Source organism: Leptidea sinapis, chromosome 35 (genome assembly GCF_905404315.1).
Source record: "Leptidea sinapis chromosome 35, ilLepSina1.1, whole genome shotgun sequence".
Lineage (NCBI taxonomy): Eukaryota > Metazoa > Arthropoda > Insecta > Lepidoptera > Pieridae > Leptidea > Leptidea sinapis.
In genome coordinates, this window is record NC_066299.1 from 2,070,582 (window position 1) to 2,086,523 (window position 15,942).

At 34.8% G+C, this 15,942-nt stretch overlaps 2 protein-coding genes across 2 annotated transcripts in view; one reads left to right on the plus strand and one right to left on the minus strand.

The window, feature by feature from the left end:
- Positions 1–358: 358 nt before the first annotated feature.
- The window catches only part of LOC126975387 (glutamate decarboxylase), an 85,831-nt gene continuing 70,247 nt past the window's right edge, over positions 359–15,942 (plus strand). The window contains exon 1 of the mRNA XM_050823266.1: positions 359–395. The gene's annotated coding sequence lies outside the window, so the exon portion shown is untranslated. The remainder of the gene's footprint in view (positions 396–15,942) is intronic.
- On the minus strand, positions 2,376–15,820 carry LOC126975394 (uncharacterized). The gene is made up of 5 exons (XM_050823285.1): positions 15,791–15,820; positions 9,859–10,099; positions 6,171–6,317; positions 5,621–5,728; positions 2,376–4,537 (listed from the first exon to the last, which is right to left on the minus strand). The coding sequence occupies exons 2-5, from the start codon at positions 10,097–10,099 to the stop codon at positions 4,380–4,382; spliced, it is 654 nt and encodes a 217-aa protein (XP_050679242.1). The 5' UTR covers positions 15,791–15,820; the 3' UTR covers positions 2,376–4,379.

A 15,942-nucleotide genomic window follows, 5' to 3' on the forward strand; every position in this document is an offset into this window, starting at 1 on the left:
TACATTCTTTCCTGGCTCTCTATGCATTTATTAACCGTGAATGCTTAACATCGTTTATAACACGGGATACATCTATCCTTAGAAACGTAGGTAAGTACTATACATTAATTACTAACAAAATACTTGAATAACTTTCAGCTCGTATGATGTCAGTGTTGTAATTAAAAGCAATTGTGTTGTCTGATCTCGTTGTTAACTTATCATAGTAAACATTAAACAGTCTGTGTGCCAACTGGCTAGTTTAAAGTTTACACCAGTTCAATAGAGTTAAGGAAAATGACAAGGAAGAGTAAACAGATTATAGTTTAAGCTTACCAATTGTGGGTATTTTTATCGAAACTACTTAGTGACCTATCATGTGTTTTTGTATGTGTTAGCTGTGCTCCGTAAATTATGTGAGTATTGTATTTATTTGTTAAACGCTTAACCCGGTAGACGTTGTTTAGTGGAAGGCAACAAAAATCTTCTCCACAAAAATGCACAGGTCTAAGCTTGTAGCTTGTGGTTGTAACTAAGTAACAGTGAAACTATAACATTTTTCCAAACATACATATTTTAACATATAAATATGAATACAATAAGATTATGAACAAATGAAAATTAGATTTTTACTTATACGATTATTAAATGCTATCAACCAATGGATAGCTGTGGTTCACCTGTTGGCAGGTGATTAGGTGATCATTATCGACATCGATAATGTGTCCAGATTCTTACGATTTTCTTATCTAATGGTTTTATATCGATACGTCTAAAATTCAGTTAGTTTGAGATAAATATGAGAATTTAACGTAACTCCAGACAAACGTTCCAAACCACACTCATGTCGAAATTGAGTTAAGAACTCAAAATTGGTCACGTGATTCATATTAACGGACTGACAAAAAATGGCAGCCCTACTGTCACTCTCTGAATGACATCATGACTAAGCAGCCCAACCCACATGTATGGATACACTAATATTTATTAATCTTTAAACACGAATTCCTTAACATGTGATGTTTGCGGCGTGGAACGTTTTTCAAGAACTACCTCCAATTACCACAGATAAACATGTCTATAAGTGAATGCAGTTTAGTTGTTACTTCCAATATTTCTTAAAACGGTAAAAATTGGAACTGAGCTATCGATATGTTCAGCACTTCAAAATGGAAATAAAAAAAAAGATTATTTCACTGTGTATTTATCTATCTGCTAGGAGTGTTGTTGATTCATCTTTGTTTATTTAGTGCGACTCTATACCCATAATGCAAAATGGTTGTAAAACGATCAACTTCAGATATCATATTCATTAGTAGCTATTGCATAACATAGTTTATCTACACCCATGCTTTAAATCCTCTATTAAAGATTCTAAAACAGTTAGCTTATTGCCAACATTAAAACAACCAATGTCCTAATAACTATTACATTATCCAAACGAGTGTTGTAATGAAATTCAGTACAACATTATATCATCTGTTTTCATAATAACACTCCTTTGACTGATATTATGGTTACTAAGGACTGGCTTTTTTAATGCAGTAAGCTGTTTCAGAATCTTTTATAGAGGATTCATATTATGGGTGTAGATAATGCCTTGTATGCAACTGTTGATAATTAGGTATTAAAACACTCATGTGATACTATTATCGTATAAACCCACATTCGTGTTTTAACACCCCTTATTACACTACAGTTGCATAAATAACTAATGTAAGTACCTAGTTAGAGTTTAACTGACTGTTATAGACTGTAGATAAAAATTTGGAGGAAACTCTGCTCAGTATTCGAGTTTTACGCGATGCAACTGTCCTATCCATATATCATTACTATAGACAAGAAAGCCGTTATCAAGGGCTACACGTACTGGCTAGCCAGGCATATAATGGAACAGTAAGATCAAAAGATATCTACAGCAATAACTGACGAATATTCAATAATACGTTCACAGAACATAGGAATATAGGAGAAAACGTCAAGTTTGTACGGCTTCGATACATTATTGTTGTACAACTGATAAGTTTATCCTATGATGAGTTGGAAAATAGTTTATAGCTGTGATGCATCTATCTAAGAATCCAAATGAACTAGGATCCTATTTCATTTGGATTCCTAGAAACCTTTGTAAATTGATAAAGATATTTTGCAGTTTTTATGCCTTTGCAAGTAAAGTACTTATGATATACGTTAATATTACGTTTATATTTTCTACGAAACACTAATCTTAATACAAAATAGTTAACTTTAAATCATAAATCTACCTCATACAAAATGTCTACATAGCTACGAAATTTTAAATTGAAAAATTTAGGGAGTCAATATAATTTGCCAAATGGTTGCTTGCTGAACCATTTGCAATAATTGACTTGGTAGGTTGAAAAAAAAAACAAAAGGAAATCATAAAGAATTTTAATTAAAATAATAATAAAAAATAAAAGTTCAAACTGACTTATATACTAATATAAAATACGATCATTGATTGGGTTATAGGAAAAAGATTGACGAAGTGAATGACAGACAATCTGAAAATACCAGTTAGTGTAAAGTGAAGGCTTTTAAGGTACGGTTTTTCCTGCAAGCGGTTGATCGATTACGAAACCGCTCGAGACGCTCATACTCACACAATGTAACAGACAAATATGATATCATCCTTAGATAAAGGATTGGTCTCCGCTGGGCTCCAACTAGATACCGCAGGCGTAGTCGCAAAGTGCGGCAACGAATACTACGCCCAAGTGAGCGCACTCGAGGTTGAGTCTCGAGCAATGTATGTCGTTGACGTGCGCACTGGTTCTGTTAAACGTTGCTAATAATTGAAACTAAAATTGGTTGCGTAGTAAAACTTTGTAAAAATAATACTACAAGAAATAAGAAAGACACTGGGATCACATATCATCAGTAAGTATTTTGTATTTTATTAATTTCAATGTAAAATAACACGAAGCGCATATAAGTTATAAAAATTTGAAAGATGACAATTGAGTGTCAAGATGCCACGCACACAAGCATTTTTACAAATTGTCGTAGTCAATACACACTACAATATAAAGATGCCGTAAAAAACAGCTATTGTTCATAGGTAAAACGGTATCTAGTTGGACCGAATCGGAGGCCAATCCTTAATCTAGTATATCAACGTGAATTTCGCATACATGACGTCGAATTTTTGACGTTTTCTCATCCTTACTTTTGGCCCACTTTCCGGCGGCAGATAAAATGGTTTAATTCATAAGAAATATCAGCAACAGTCGGTGGTTTACGCATAGTGCGTGCGTTATGTGAGTCAACTAACTTCCATGGGCTGCAGTTTATGTCACGGTTTTGACTATTGGGAGCCATTTCGTCATATAAATACATCCGCAAATGCAATCTGTTTGACCATATTACTTGACTTTCTTAAAAACCATATTTGATTAGCTATAGTGCGGCCAAAAGCCAAGGAAAGTTTTCTTAGATTTTGCCAGAGTTTACTTTGAAATTGATTGTATTCTATTGTAATTCCTAAAATCAATACCGCCAAAAAGTCTTCAGCTACTGTCATTCTCCGCTGTAAAGATATGTTCTCTATATTAAAAATATATATATTCTGACCGTATCTATGTTAATCTCATGAATTAACAATCATTAATTAAAATATTTTAATATGTAGCTATATTTCAGGGCGCTCCTTATTTTTAATAATTTAACAGCGCCCTTTTAATAGCTAGGTCTATTCTTTAATATTGTCGTCCGCACAGTTTTATCAATGTACATCTTAACATATAAATATAGATACCTATTCGATACGTGACTTAAGTATTTTTCTCAGAATATAGAACTATCACGGAGCATTTCATTAGAGCTTTCATTGATGACATAAAAGATTGATTGATATAGAAGTGTAGGTACTACTCATTCCCTTTGGGCACTGATGTTAGGATTGCAAATAAGGAACGAGGAATTTAAATTATATCTTTTCTGTTTATCTTGTCGCTGGAAATATGATACGTTGTCATATCCTAGGTACAGGTAGTGCGCTTAAAAATAGCAATTAGCTTCATCCTCAAAGAGTCGCCTTGTTAGCGAGTACCCTCTCCTCATATCTGTCACAATTTTTTTTTTATGGAAGCGGAGGCCAATGAAGTAAAGGTCAAAGGACAAACATACGAAAAACACATTAGTACGAGGCCGTTGAGAATGGGAGAACCGGGAGCTCCGTGGTAAGAGTCAACGGTTTAAAAAATTAAAAAAATACCAGTAAACGTAATCCTGCACTCCATGTCAGTTATGTATTCTGAGATTTATCAATACATACAATATATTAGCATTCTAATTTTAAAAGCATTAATTCGATGAAATCTGAAAATGTGGAAGCATTTCTACTAAGCGTGTGGTAATTGCACAGAATTGCGGTGTTTTCAAAATGGCGTCCGGTCACAGTTACAGGCCGCGCCGCCGCGACCCTGGCGGCACTGCACGTTACACCACGCCTGCCATCCATCCACTGTGTCCACAAACATCCTTACTTTAGCTGCCATCTCTGAAGTATTTTTCTGAGTGTCGCATAGTGGGCATCCTAAAGACAGATAACAGTAAGTTATTACTGGGATGTAAATATCATGAAATTGGGTACTGAATGCTCTTGAGTCGCACAAGATATCGCCATCACTGTCAGAGCTACATTGGACTATACTCTGGTTCTGTGTTTAAAGAAATAAACATTTTGACTGTTGCTTCTCAATACATTTTTGATAATGTTCTGTATGTTCATAAGCACATTGAGAAATTCTCTAGAAACTGTGACATTCATAATGTTAACACGAGGAACAAACATAACTTGTTATGCCTACTACTCGGTTGGGTCGAGTTAGTAAGTCTTTTGTTGGGCGATGTATATGCTTCTACAATATGATCCCAGAAAATGTACAAAACAAATGTGTTACGAAATTTAAAATAATTGCTAAAAAACGGTTGTGTGGGAAAGGTTATTGTAGCATAAACGATTTTCTTAATGACACCACGGACTGGGAATAAACCGAACACCCTCAGGCTTTTTAATTATAAATGTTTATTGTACGATATCACTTTGTAATCCATATTTTATTAAATAAAAAAATAAGCCCTCTGAGTTTCTTGCGCCCATTCTTCTCAGGTCTGAGGCAGCCTCTTTTGAATGGGTGGTAGTTTTTGACGTTCAATAAGTGATTTTAAATCCTATTTTGAATAAAAATATTTGAATTTGAATTTGTGGCTAAAACTGGCCCATTCTTAGCACTTAGACTAATAAGTTAATTCAACTATTTCCTATTCTATTAAAGGCTTGTACTCTTAAAATAACAAACATAGTTAAAGAAACACTGGATCAGAATAGTAGGTTTATTAGTAACAGCAATTAATTCGCTTCACTGAACCAGCCCTAGGAATTCTGGAATTATTTCCACTAAAAAATTGTTCAATGTATTGATGATTAAATTATTTGAAGTCGAGATGGTGTATTTAATAATAAGAAGCTAAGCTAAGTTCGTCGAATGTGAGTAACTGTCCGAATCTGCTATTTATTACCTACCTCTTTTTATTTTTAGTTTATAAAGAAAACAAACAAAAGATACATAAAGACTCACAAACTGTGTAACTTCCTATATTTTCAAGTATAACTCACCTTGCAAAACGTAGCCGTCGGTATCGCAAAAAGCGTCACATACAGAAGTCCAGTTTGTATGAAGATTGGTTGCTACTTCCACATTGGGGCAGTTACACAGAGGCTCACCTAGAATAGAAGAATATTTAATCTATGTGTTGAAGACTTGTTTTAAAAAGTTTTATTACAAATCTGAGTCTTTCTGTTGCTTAGTGATCAACAATCTTTAGACGAATCGAAGCTTGTCTAAGGTGTGTCTGACGGATCATATTCATATGGAAGATTTTGATTATATGATGACAGCTGACAAAAATTATTGCGTTCCTTCAGTTTATGTTGTCCTTAACCCGTTTTAACTCAACGTAAGCTAATCATTGTTTTGTAATGGAAAAAGATAAAATCCGTTTAAGACGTTACAGTTAGGTCACTGTCTAACAAAACACGTGTTTAAGCCATTTTTTTTGTAATAACACCGAAACGTTTATAACTAGTGGTGCTAGCCAGTCCATACATGACAGTCCAGGTTCTGTCCATCCAGAGAGAGTTTATCAATTAGTAATATAATAGTTACCCAGTCTGTTGGCACAGAGCGCCGGACACACTTCGATCCTGGGCTCCCCGTACTGCACTCCGGAGTCCGTCACATTGCTGAGCGCTGTCTTCAGACCAATCGGCACCAGCTTACTGCAGCCAGGGCCGCAGCCCTCACCGCCGAGTCCTGGTTGAAAAATATAATTCCTTCATTTATAAAATGTTTGTTTAAAGAAGAAAAGTATTTCAGCTTTGTATCTGGCTCATTTAACTAAATTTTGTAAGTCCTTTCTTCACGAGAGACTCGTACCAGAACTTGGCGAGTCAACCTCTCCTGAGGATATCTTATATCGTGTAGAGGCGAAACACATGTCGCTAATATTTGTCTTTGCACAGGATGCCGGCTAGATATTATGGGTACCAAAACGGCGCCTATTTTTGCCGTGAAGCAGTAATGTGTAAGCATTATTGTGTTTCGGTAGGAAGGCCGCCGTAGCTAGAAATAAAGAAATTATTGGGCAGTGAGATCTTATATCGTATGTCTCAAGGTGACGAGCGCAATTGTAGTGCAGCTCAGAATTTTTGGGTTATTCAAGAATCTACGCGACACTGCATTGTAATGGGCAGGTCGTATCAATTGAACCACCACCTGAACGTCCTGCTCGTCTCATCTCTTTCTGTCATAATAAAAATTACACTCAAGAAGACTAACAAAATTTGTATATTAATAGAAATCCGCAAAGTAATGCCTAATTCAATAAATTTTTCAGAGATTCTAGACGTTGCAAAGTCTGCAAATGTAAGTTACGTAATAACTTACATTTGCAGACTTTACTTATTCGCCTGTCTTAGCTTAAGCTCAGTATAATTTTCAGTTGTCAAATCACTATAAAAACGAGATAAAAGATTAGGTATGCTAAGGTTACACTTAGCTATGTTTTACGTCACGAGTCAAGTCTGAGCAAAGTCTTAGTACGCTGCATAGATCTCAGCATAATAGTCTTTTAATAATACAAGCAATTAATTTGAATCTAAATAACTTCATATAGAGACTGAAGTTTCAAATGACAATGTTAACCAAAATGTCTGAAGGGCGCCGTAGGAATTGTAGCGTCGCTCAGAGTTTTCAAGAATAACTTAATAAGAAGGGATAACTCGTGGTCTTTTTAACTAATTGAGAATCGCAAAATGACTACTACACCAGAGAAATTAGGAATGACGCGATTTTTAGGAAAGTATACCGACCCGTGTCGTATCGATATTTTTTTTATGACAATAAGGGACTAGGCGAGCAGAACGTTCAGCTGATGGTAATTGATACGCCCAGCCCATTATTATTTTGAAAACCCAAAGTTTCTATGCGGCACTACAACTACGCTCGTCCTTGAGATATAAGATGTTAAGTCTGGGCAAATCCCAGTAATATCACTAGCACCCTTGAAGCACAAAGCTCATTTCTCGTTTGGTGTTCGTGGCAGAAAGCTTGACAACTGCTCCGTGCAGAAAGGCCACTCAACCAGATGGTGAGATTGATATTGAAGTTGCTGGCGTGCCGTGTGATGGTGGAATCATCAGCAGACATCAGTTGAAACAGCTCTTCAGAACACTCTCCGTGATAAGTACTATAGAACACTAAAAAAAAAAAGCGATATTTCTGTGCAACGCCAAGGGGTGGAGTAATTAACAGAACAGATACAGCAGTATAGAATCTGTGTTTTACGATGCATTGTCAAACGAATTACCCACTTATTCATAATAGTCTGCTAACTTAAAGCATTGCTAATTCTCACTCTGTCTTCTTCTATTGACCTAAGTCAGAATGAGAAAAAACATATTTTATTTTATATTTTAGCTGTTTATGTTTATGTATTTTAGTTGTATTTTAGCTTTTTTATTACGGCAACTTCATATTGTAGTGTGTATTGGCTATATATAAAGATGCTTGTGTGCGTGGCATCTTGACACTCAATGGCATCTTTCAAATTATATAATATACGCTCCGTGTTAGGTATTTAACATTAAAATTAATAAAATACAAAATATTAATTGATGATAATTGATCCCAGTGTCTTTCTTATTTCATGTATTATTTTTATAAAGTTTTACTACGCAACCCGGCATTTCATTTTCAATTATTAGCAATGTTTAACAAAACATGTGGCATGTCAACGTCACACATTGTTCGAGACTGGCTCGATTACGCTCACTTGGGCGTAGTATTAGTTGCCGCACTTTGCGACTATGCCTGCGGTATCTAGTTGGAGCGCAGCGGAGACCAATCCTTAAATCCAAATCGATGGCAAGTTAATTTATTTACTTATTATATTATTTATATCTGCCGGCTGAAATGATGATTCCGACATATTATTTATGATTTAGATAACTTTATAAGGCGCAAATTCGGCCTCACATGGAGTACTGTTCTCACCTCTGGGCGGGTGGTCCCCAGTACCAGCTTCTTCCATTTGACCGCATACAACGAAGAGCGGCTCGAATGATCGACCATCAAGTCATCTCCGATCGGCTTGATTCTCTAGCATTGCGTAGAGATGTGGGTTCTCTCTGCATCTTCTACCGCATTTATCACGGGGAGTGCTCAGAGGAGCTGTTCGGGTTGATTCCAGCGGCCGAATTCCACCATCGGACATTACGTGCAAAGTACCATCCGCATCACGTAGACGTCTGGCATTCCACAACCGCGCGTTTTCTTCGAAATTTCTTGCCTCGCACAGCCACTTTGTGGAATCAACTACCGGCAGCGGTCTTCCCGAACAGATACGACTTAGGGACCTTCAAGAAAAAAGCATACTCCCACCTTAAAGGCCGGCAACGCATTTCTTGACACACCTGTTGTTGCGGATGTCCATGGGCGGTTGCCTCACCTCATCCCATCCCGTGAGCCTCTTGCCCGTTTGCCCCCTCTCATATAAAAAAAATTAAATAGGTACATACCTACTATATACTACAATTATTTTAGGTATCATTAGTTTTTAAAAACAAACCTCAATAAAATACCAGCAAAGTAAACAGATAGATAGGTACCTAAACAAACAGCGAAAACATTTTTTTTTGTACATTTCTATTTTGCACTATTTATTTAAAGACCCAAAGCAATAATGGATATTTAGTATGATACTTGAAATATAAATAGTACCTATCCATAATAAAAAATATTTTAATGTAATGAGTTTTAAAAAAAAATCGAGAATTTAACATATATTTCTCGTAGTAGTAGCAGTTGGTACCAGAAAAAAAAACAAGTTAAATTATACAAATTACTACCTACTGCACTGTCTAGATGCGCCAATAATGAAAAATTTAAATTGTTAAATACTGTATATCTATCTCAATAGAAAAGAGACTGCTTTCCAATATAAATAAATCATACTACTCCACAGCTGAATATCTAAGTGATCCGACTGCCTGAGACTAGATTATGATTATTTTATAGCAATAGCAATGACAGTACAATATTGTATATTTTATTAAAAAGAGCGCAGAAAAATAATGCTGGGAGAGTTTCTTGCACCGCTTCTTCGTTCTCAGAGCGCCATTTGTCTCGGTAGTAGAATATTAGAAATGACATCAAAAAGAATTCTAAAGGAATCAATTTTGAGAAAATCAATGCCTTTATAGAATGTCGACTTACCCTTGCCTTAAAATCCTATTTATAAAAGGAACTTCATCACAGACATAAAGAACACACATTATTCAACACAACACTCAACCTGCGTAGCACAGGTCTGTACACAGCCTGCCGCTCGCTGGCACTGCAGGGGTCGCCGCAGACAACTCCTTGCGGAACTGCGTCAGATATATCCGGTTGAGTTCACCCCCGTCATACTTCAGCTGCAGAACGACCTCAGGGGTGCCATCCTTCACGCTGATTGGCTGGCTCCCACTCAGCCCGGATTGGTCAGCACAGCAAATTGCGACAAACGCCACGCCCACTAAAGTCACTGCCAGCATCTGAAACATTTAAGGCTTTTATTGTAGAACTCATAATGCTAATTAAATTACTCCCTGCATTTTTCATGACTATAAAACGACATAAAACAACAGGGAGGTACCTACCTATACTGTTAGCTTAATATTGTCAATGATTTGTTTAATTATCTTTGAAGGAACTTATTTCAGAAAATAATTATGTTGTACCTTATCCTTGATAAATTATTCAAATTAAATCAAATCAAATCAAATCAACTTTATTTGCAAGATAAGGTAATAATAAGATGTTGTTGGCTTATAATTAACAGCTGCTCTTATCCTAACCCATAAGGCATGCAAACTTATAGTGGAATACATAGTCAGTTCACGTTTTAATTTCTGTAACAATTATAATATACTGTACACTATATTGTTTACTACTTATTAGTTAGAAGCAGGGGCGTGGATTGGTTTTCTAGCAAGGTAGGCACTGTAGATATGACTAGTCGTAGTTCCACTTTACTCCGACAGTACGACATAGGTTGTATGAAACGCTGCAAATCTTTGTATATGCAATCTGTAGGTATACTACCCGTCGTAGGTAATAAATTTAACACTAATCCTATATTTATTTAGGTTCATAACGTGGTATGCACTGCCTAATTGCCTATATGATATGCACGCCCGTGGTTACAAGTAACTTCAAATTTCCCACCCATTCGAAAATATATCTAATCGAAATAATCTACTTCAGACCAGGCGAGCAGAACAAACTCAGCGAGGCTTTTTTTATAAGATTGCATTACAAATAAAGTAATTCATTAGATCGCTCCATTCCTAAAATGTGGTAGGTAATTAATTAAAAAAAAGCAATTCTTAAGGTCATCGTTTTGTAATATTTATTTTGAATTTAAATAAAACACTTTGTAAAGAATAAACGCGTGTAATTGTAAAGCAATTGTAAAGGTTACATTTTTATTCTTATTTTAGTTAACCCGACGTTTCAAGACCTTTCCAGATATCCTTTTTTCTTTAAATTAAAGTTTTTTATTTAAATGTAACTCGCGCTAATCAAAGAAAATAAAATTATTTTGAATTTCACAACATATACAGATGTCCCAAAGCTATGGGACATGATGGGAAAGTACCTTAAATATCGTAGATAGGGTATTTTACTGAAAGAAGACTTTATGTTATTTTTAAAAGTTAGTAATTCTGCATTCAAAGATTTTCTAAAAATTACTTGCCTCCCAGACGAGGAATCGAACCAACTTAAATGTAAAAAAACACCCCTACTTTTATAATATGTAGATGAGAAAGTAGTCAATTAAGTGGGTATTTTTTTGTAAATTAATTAATTAAATGCTCAAAATGTGATCCCTCCTTTGTCTTACGCAAATCGACAATCTACGATATTTAAGGTACCTACTTTCCTTTCATGTCCCATAACTTTGGGGCGCTCTGTATAGTAGGTACCTATTTGGTACATTTCCTGGGATCTTGTACTTACATAGCCCAACTTTGTAACTACTTAACCGAGTACTACCTACCTAGTAGGCATAAGTTAGGTAAAATTTTATGTTCCTGGTGTTAACATTATGATTATCAGAGTTTCAATAAAACCCGCGAATATTATCAAGAATATATTGTGAATTATCTCTCCCTACTTTTTAAATGATTTTTTAAGACCTACTTTAGTTTAAAATTTGTCAGGCAATAAGGAAATTAACCTTTATTTAATTATTTTAGTACCAAGACGTGTAAAAAGGACAGATAAACGTTGCTCGTTGAAATCAACAGCTTTTGGAAAAATAAAAATAAAATTATTTGTCTGTCTGTATGTCAGTCCTTTGTCGTGTGGAAGAATTAAATTGAAATTAACAACAAATTTAGTATTTGTTTATAATTTCAGTTATTTGAGAAATCAAGGCTCCAATTTCATCAAAATATCTGAATTTTATTATCCGTAGGTACTTCAGATACGTAGTAAGTAGATATTTTCATGAAATAATAGCATTTGTACTATCCTTATTATCTTAATATATATAAATTACGTGACACGTTGTTTGTCCGCGATGGACTCCTAAACTAATGAACGGATTTTAATGGGGATCACTTCATGGAGTGCAGTTTGGTCCAACTTGAGAGATAGGATAGTTTTTATTTCGATTTGGGACCCATAATTATTTTTATTTTCAATATTTGTTTTGTATGAACCGATTTTCTATGCGAGAATTTAGTGACGCACGGTTTGACAGTTCCTCTGTGGAACAATTTCATTATAACAACAGGTAGCATTTTTTACGAAACAATTCTTGATGTTTTGAAATTTTATTGGCAAATTCCTATAAAACATGTTTTTTTTATAATTGACACAACAACGTCTGTCGGGTCAGCTAGTAATATATAAAAATTCCACTGAGGAATTTTGTAATAACCACCTTTTCTGAAGAGTTTTCTTTTGAGAAGTTTCCACTTCTAACAATCCAAAAATTTTTATTTAATCCATCATCAAACTGTTCATTTTAATGGCTGTAAATGGTAAAGTATCAAATATGTAAGTAGGTGTCTACTACGTGTGGTAAATAGAGGTAATATCTTACTATATTATTAATTATACTAGCTGACCTAACAGACGTTGTTCTGAACATCATGAATTATCTCGTAAAATGTCAAACCGTGCAATTACGTTCTATGTATAGAAAGTCTTTTGATGTTATTGTGGGTAGACTTCTGATTTCGTAATACTTGGTTCACAATATATCGATCATACTTGGGCTCGGTATCTAGATCCTCCTGATTCCGGTCTTCCTTTCGTAGAACCGGTTTCCTGTTACCTAGTCCAAATCCTCTAAACAGTGAAACGACTGACACCAAGCCGTCCCGACACATAACATTGAGCATCTATGGGAATTTCTAAAACGAAACAAAACCGCTGACAGCTCAAAATTGCTATAGTATTCCTCAAGAACCAGTGGGAGGCTCCTTTGCAAAGGATGCCGGCTGGATTATGGGTACCAAAACGGCGCCTATTACTGCCATGAAGCAATAATATGTAAGCATTATTGTGTTTCGGTCTGAAGGGTGCCGTAGCTATGAAATAACTGGGCAAACGAGATTTAATATCTCATGTCTCAAGGTGACGAGCGCAATTGTACTACAGGCCACATCGCGTGTGGCCACAATTGGCTGTTTATTTTAATTTTATTGTTTGTAACTTTTAGTAAATAAAGGAGAAACTCAATTGAAGTTACCTTATTTTTTTGTCAAAATGAGCTATCTCCTTAATTATATTATATTTAATGTAACATTAATTCTTCTAGTCTTCCAACTTTATAAGAATAGTCGTTTAATACATACCTATATACATAATATATTAATATTTATATATCTGTTAATAATTCATTATTAATTCCAAACATTCGAAAAGATTTGCGTCAGTCTCGAGAAGAATGTCCAACTGATTTGAATTTTATATTTATTAAATCATCTTAAGATTGACAATCTGTTTAAAATAGATGAAATAACAATATTGTTGTAAAATAATATAATATAGAACAAATTTAATGAGGTCAAACCCACACCACTAAACCCATTTCCTGAAAATCAATATGAAACAAAGGCACCGCCATCTTGTGTATACAGCCTTCGGCGGGAAAGAGACCGCAATACTATTGATCGAGAATTAATTCCGCCCATGTAGTTGCACTATGTAACATTAGTAACAGTACCTATATAGTTTTAAATATATATTATTTGTGCTCGCAATAAGAACAATTCAAAGAAAACTAACGGACAAAGGAATAAACCCCTTCAGCTATATTGGCAGATAATACTAGAAAAGCGCGCGGCTCCGCCTGGGAACATAATCTTATTATAAAAAATAAATTTGTTCATCCACAGAAAAGCTGCTGATGTCTTTTTAAGGATTTTTTATATTCTGGGTTGAAATGACTATTCTTATCTATTATAAAATTTATGAACGATGCGGGACTCGAATCCGTAACCTCTCGCGTTCCAGTCGAGCGCTCTTCCACTGAGCCAACCGTTCGAGTAATGACGTATCGTTGATAAATTTTGTATGTTTTGTTCAACTCTCAGACAACCTGAGCCACAAGGCTTCAGGATCAGGATCTACTTTACAGTTAATAACCTGCTTAACCCCAATATTTGCATATTAATAAATTGACTTGAGATGTCGCTCTTTTAAATCCAAGCAATTTGTTTTCTTTTTTTAAAGTGATAACCCTCACTTCTGGGTGTGTGTAGTAGTTCATATGTACGCGAAACTGTAACTAAATAAAGGTGCTTACTTGTTTTGAACAAAGCAATGGAAACAATGAACAATTTTAAATGTAAAATAATGTAACAATAAACATTTTGTTATCAAAAAAGCAGAGATAGCGATGACAGGACCGACCAGACGCGTGGGCCAGCCGTCCTCGACATATTTTAGGAAACGGAACGACCCGCTTTACGACACCACCTCAAGCCATAAAAAATATAATCATGACATTGCCTGCTACGGCCAAACATATAAATACAAACCTAATATATTAAATTTCGTAGATTCGTAGTAAATAAATAATAATAATACAATATTGTTCACTCTAAAATAGTTGTAGAAATTTTCATGTGTCATGTTCTTCTCACGAGCTCTACTTTTTCCGAATGTATGGTAAAGTCAGTAATTTAATAGAAATATATAGAAATAGTGAGTTAAAGACTAATTAAATAAAGTTTATTTGACTTTGACTCTGAAAAAAAGGTCCCTTCCTTGCCCGTGTGACGAGTAATTACTTGTTTATTCTTTTTAATAACTATTTATTCAAGGTAATTTAATTAATTTTAAATATTGAATTTTTATCAATTATTATAATTAATAAAAGAGCGGCAAAGTGCGAGTCGGAGTCGCCCATGAAGGGTTCCGTAGCAGCAAGTAACATAACATAAAAGTTATATACAAGGGAAAATGATATTAAATTATTTAAATGGAAAAGGTAAATTATCTTTGCTCAAAAGCTCAAAATATTTATTAAAAAAAACTCTTTCAAACCAACTTTCGGTGGAAGTTTGCATGGTAATGTGGGTACATCATATATTTTTTTTAGTTTTATTATATATATTACAAACCTCAATACCATTTAAAGACCTATCCATAGCCACACGAATGGGTTTGATGAAAAACATTTTTGAGTTTCAGATCTAAGTATAGGGACCCCTAAAATTTTTTTTTTCTATTTTTGCGTGAAAATGTTAATGAGGTTCACACAATACATCTACTTACCAAGCTACAACAGCATAGTTCTTATAGTTTTGGAAAAAAGTGGCTGTGACATACACGGACACAGAACGGAGACACGGTTTCAGATCTAAGTATAGGAACCCCTAAAATTTTTTTTTTCTATTTTTGCGTGAAAATGTTAATGAGGTTCACACAATACATCTACTTACCAAGCTACAACAGCATAGTTCTTATAGTTTTGGAAAAAAGTGGCTGTGACATACACGGACACACAGACAGACATGACAAATCTATAAGGGTTCTGTTTTTTGCCATTTGGCTACGGAACCCTAAGAACTAGGTAAACCTAACTATTTAAACCTAAAGTGACGATAGAAATAAATATTATGCTAAAATTACAACTGTGTCTATCCACATTATGAGACACAGCCTGTTGACAGAAAGACGAACTTGTGATATAAGTGGATGTGAAATAAATAAAAACATACCTTTATTCTGTACACGTCAATGTTTGAGTCTAATAAATGCTTGTCTAACATAACAGTAGCCATTTAGGATTTTATTATTGATAACAGAGTAGGGAACTGTAGAGACTTTTATTTTATTACTTGTTGTGCCGAACGGTTTCACTTGTGGTCAT

Excerpts from the sequence above, each read along its gene's own strand:
- LOC126975394 (XM_050823285.1), bottom strand. The coding sequence starts at position 10,099 with ATGCTGGCAGTGACTTTAGTGGGCGTGGCGTTTGTCGCAATTTGCTGT. Across the intron at positions 6,318-9,858 it reads TACAGACCTGTGCTACGCAG|GACTCGGCGGTGAGGGCTGC; the intron begins GTTGAGTGTTGT and ends TTTTTCAACCAG. Across the intron at positions 5,729-6,170 it reads GCTCTGTGCCAACAGACTGG|GTGAGCCTCTGTGTAACTGC; the intron begins GTAACTATTATA and ends CTTCTATTCTAG.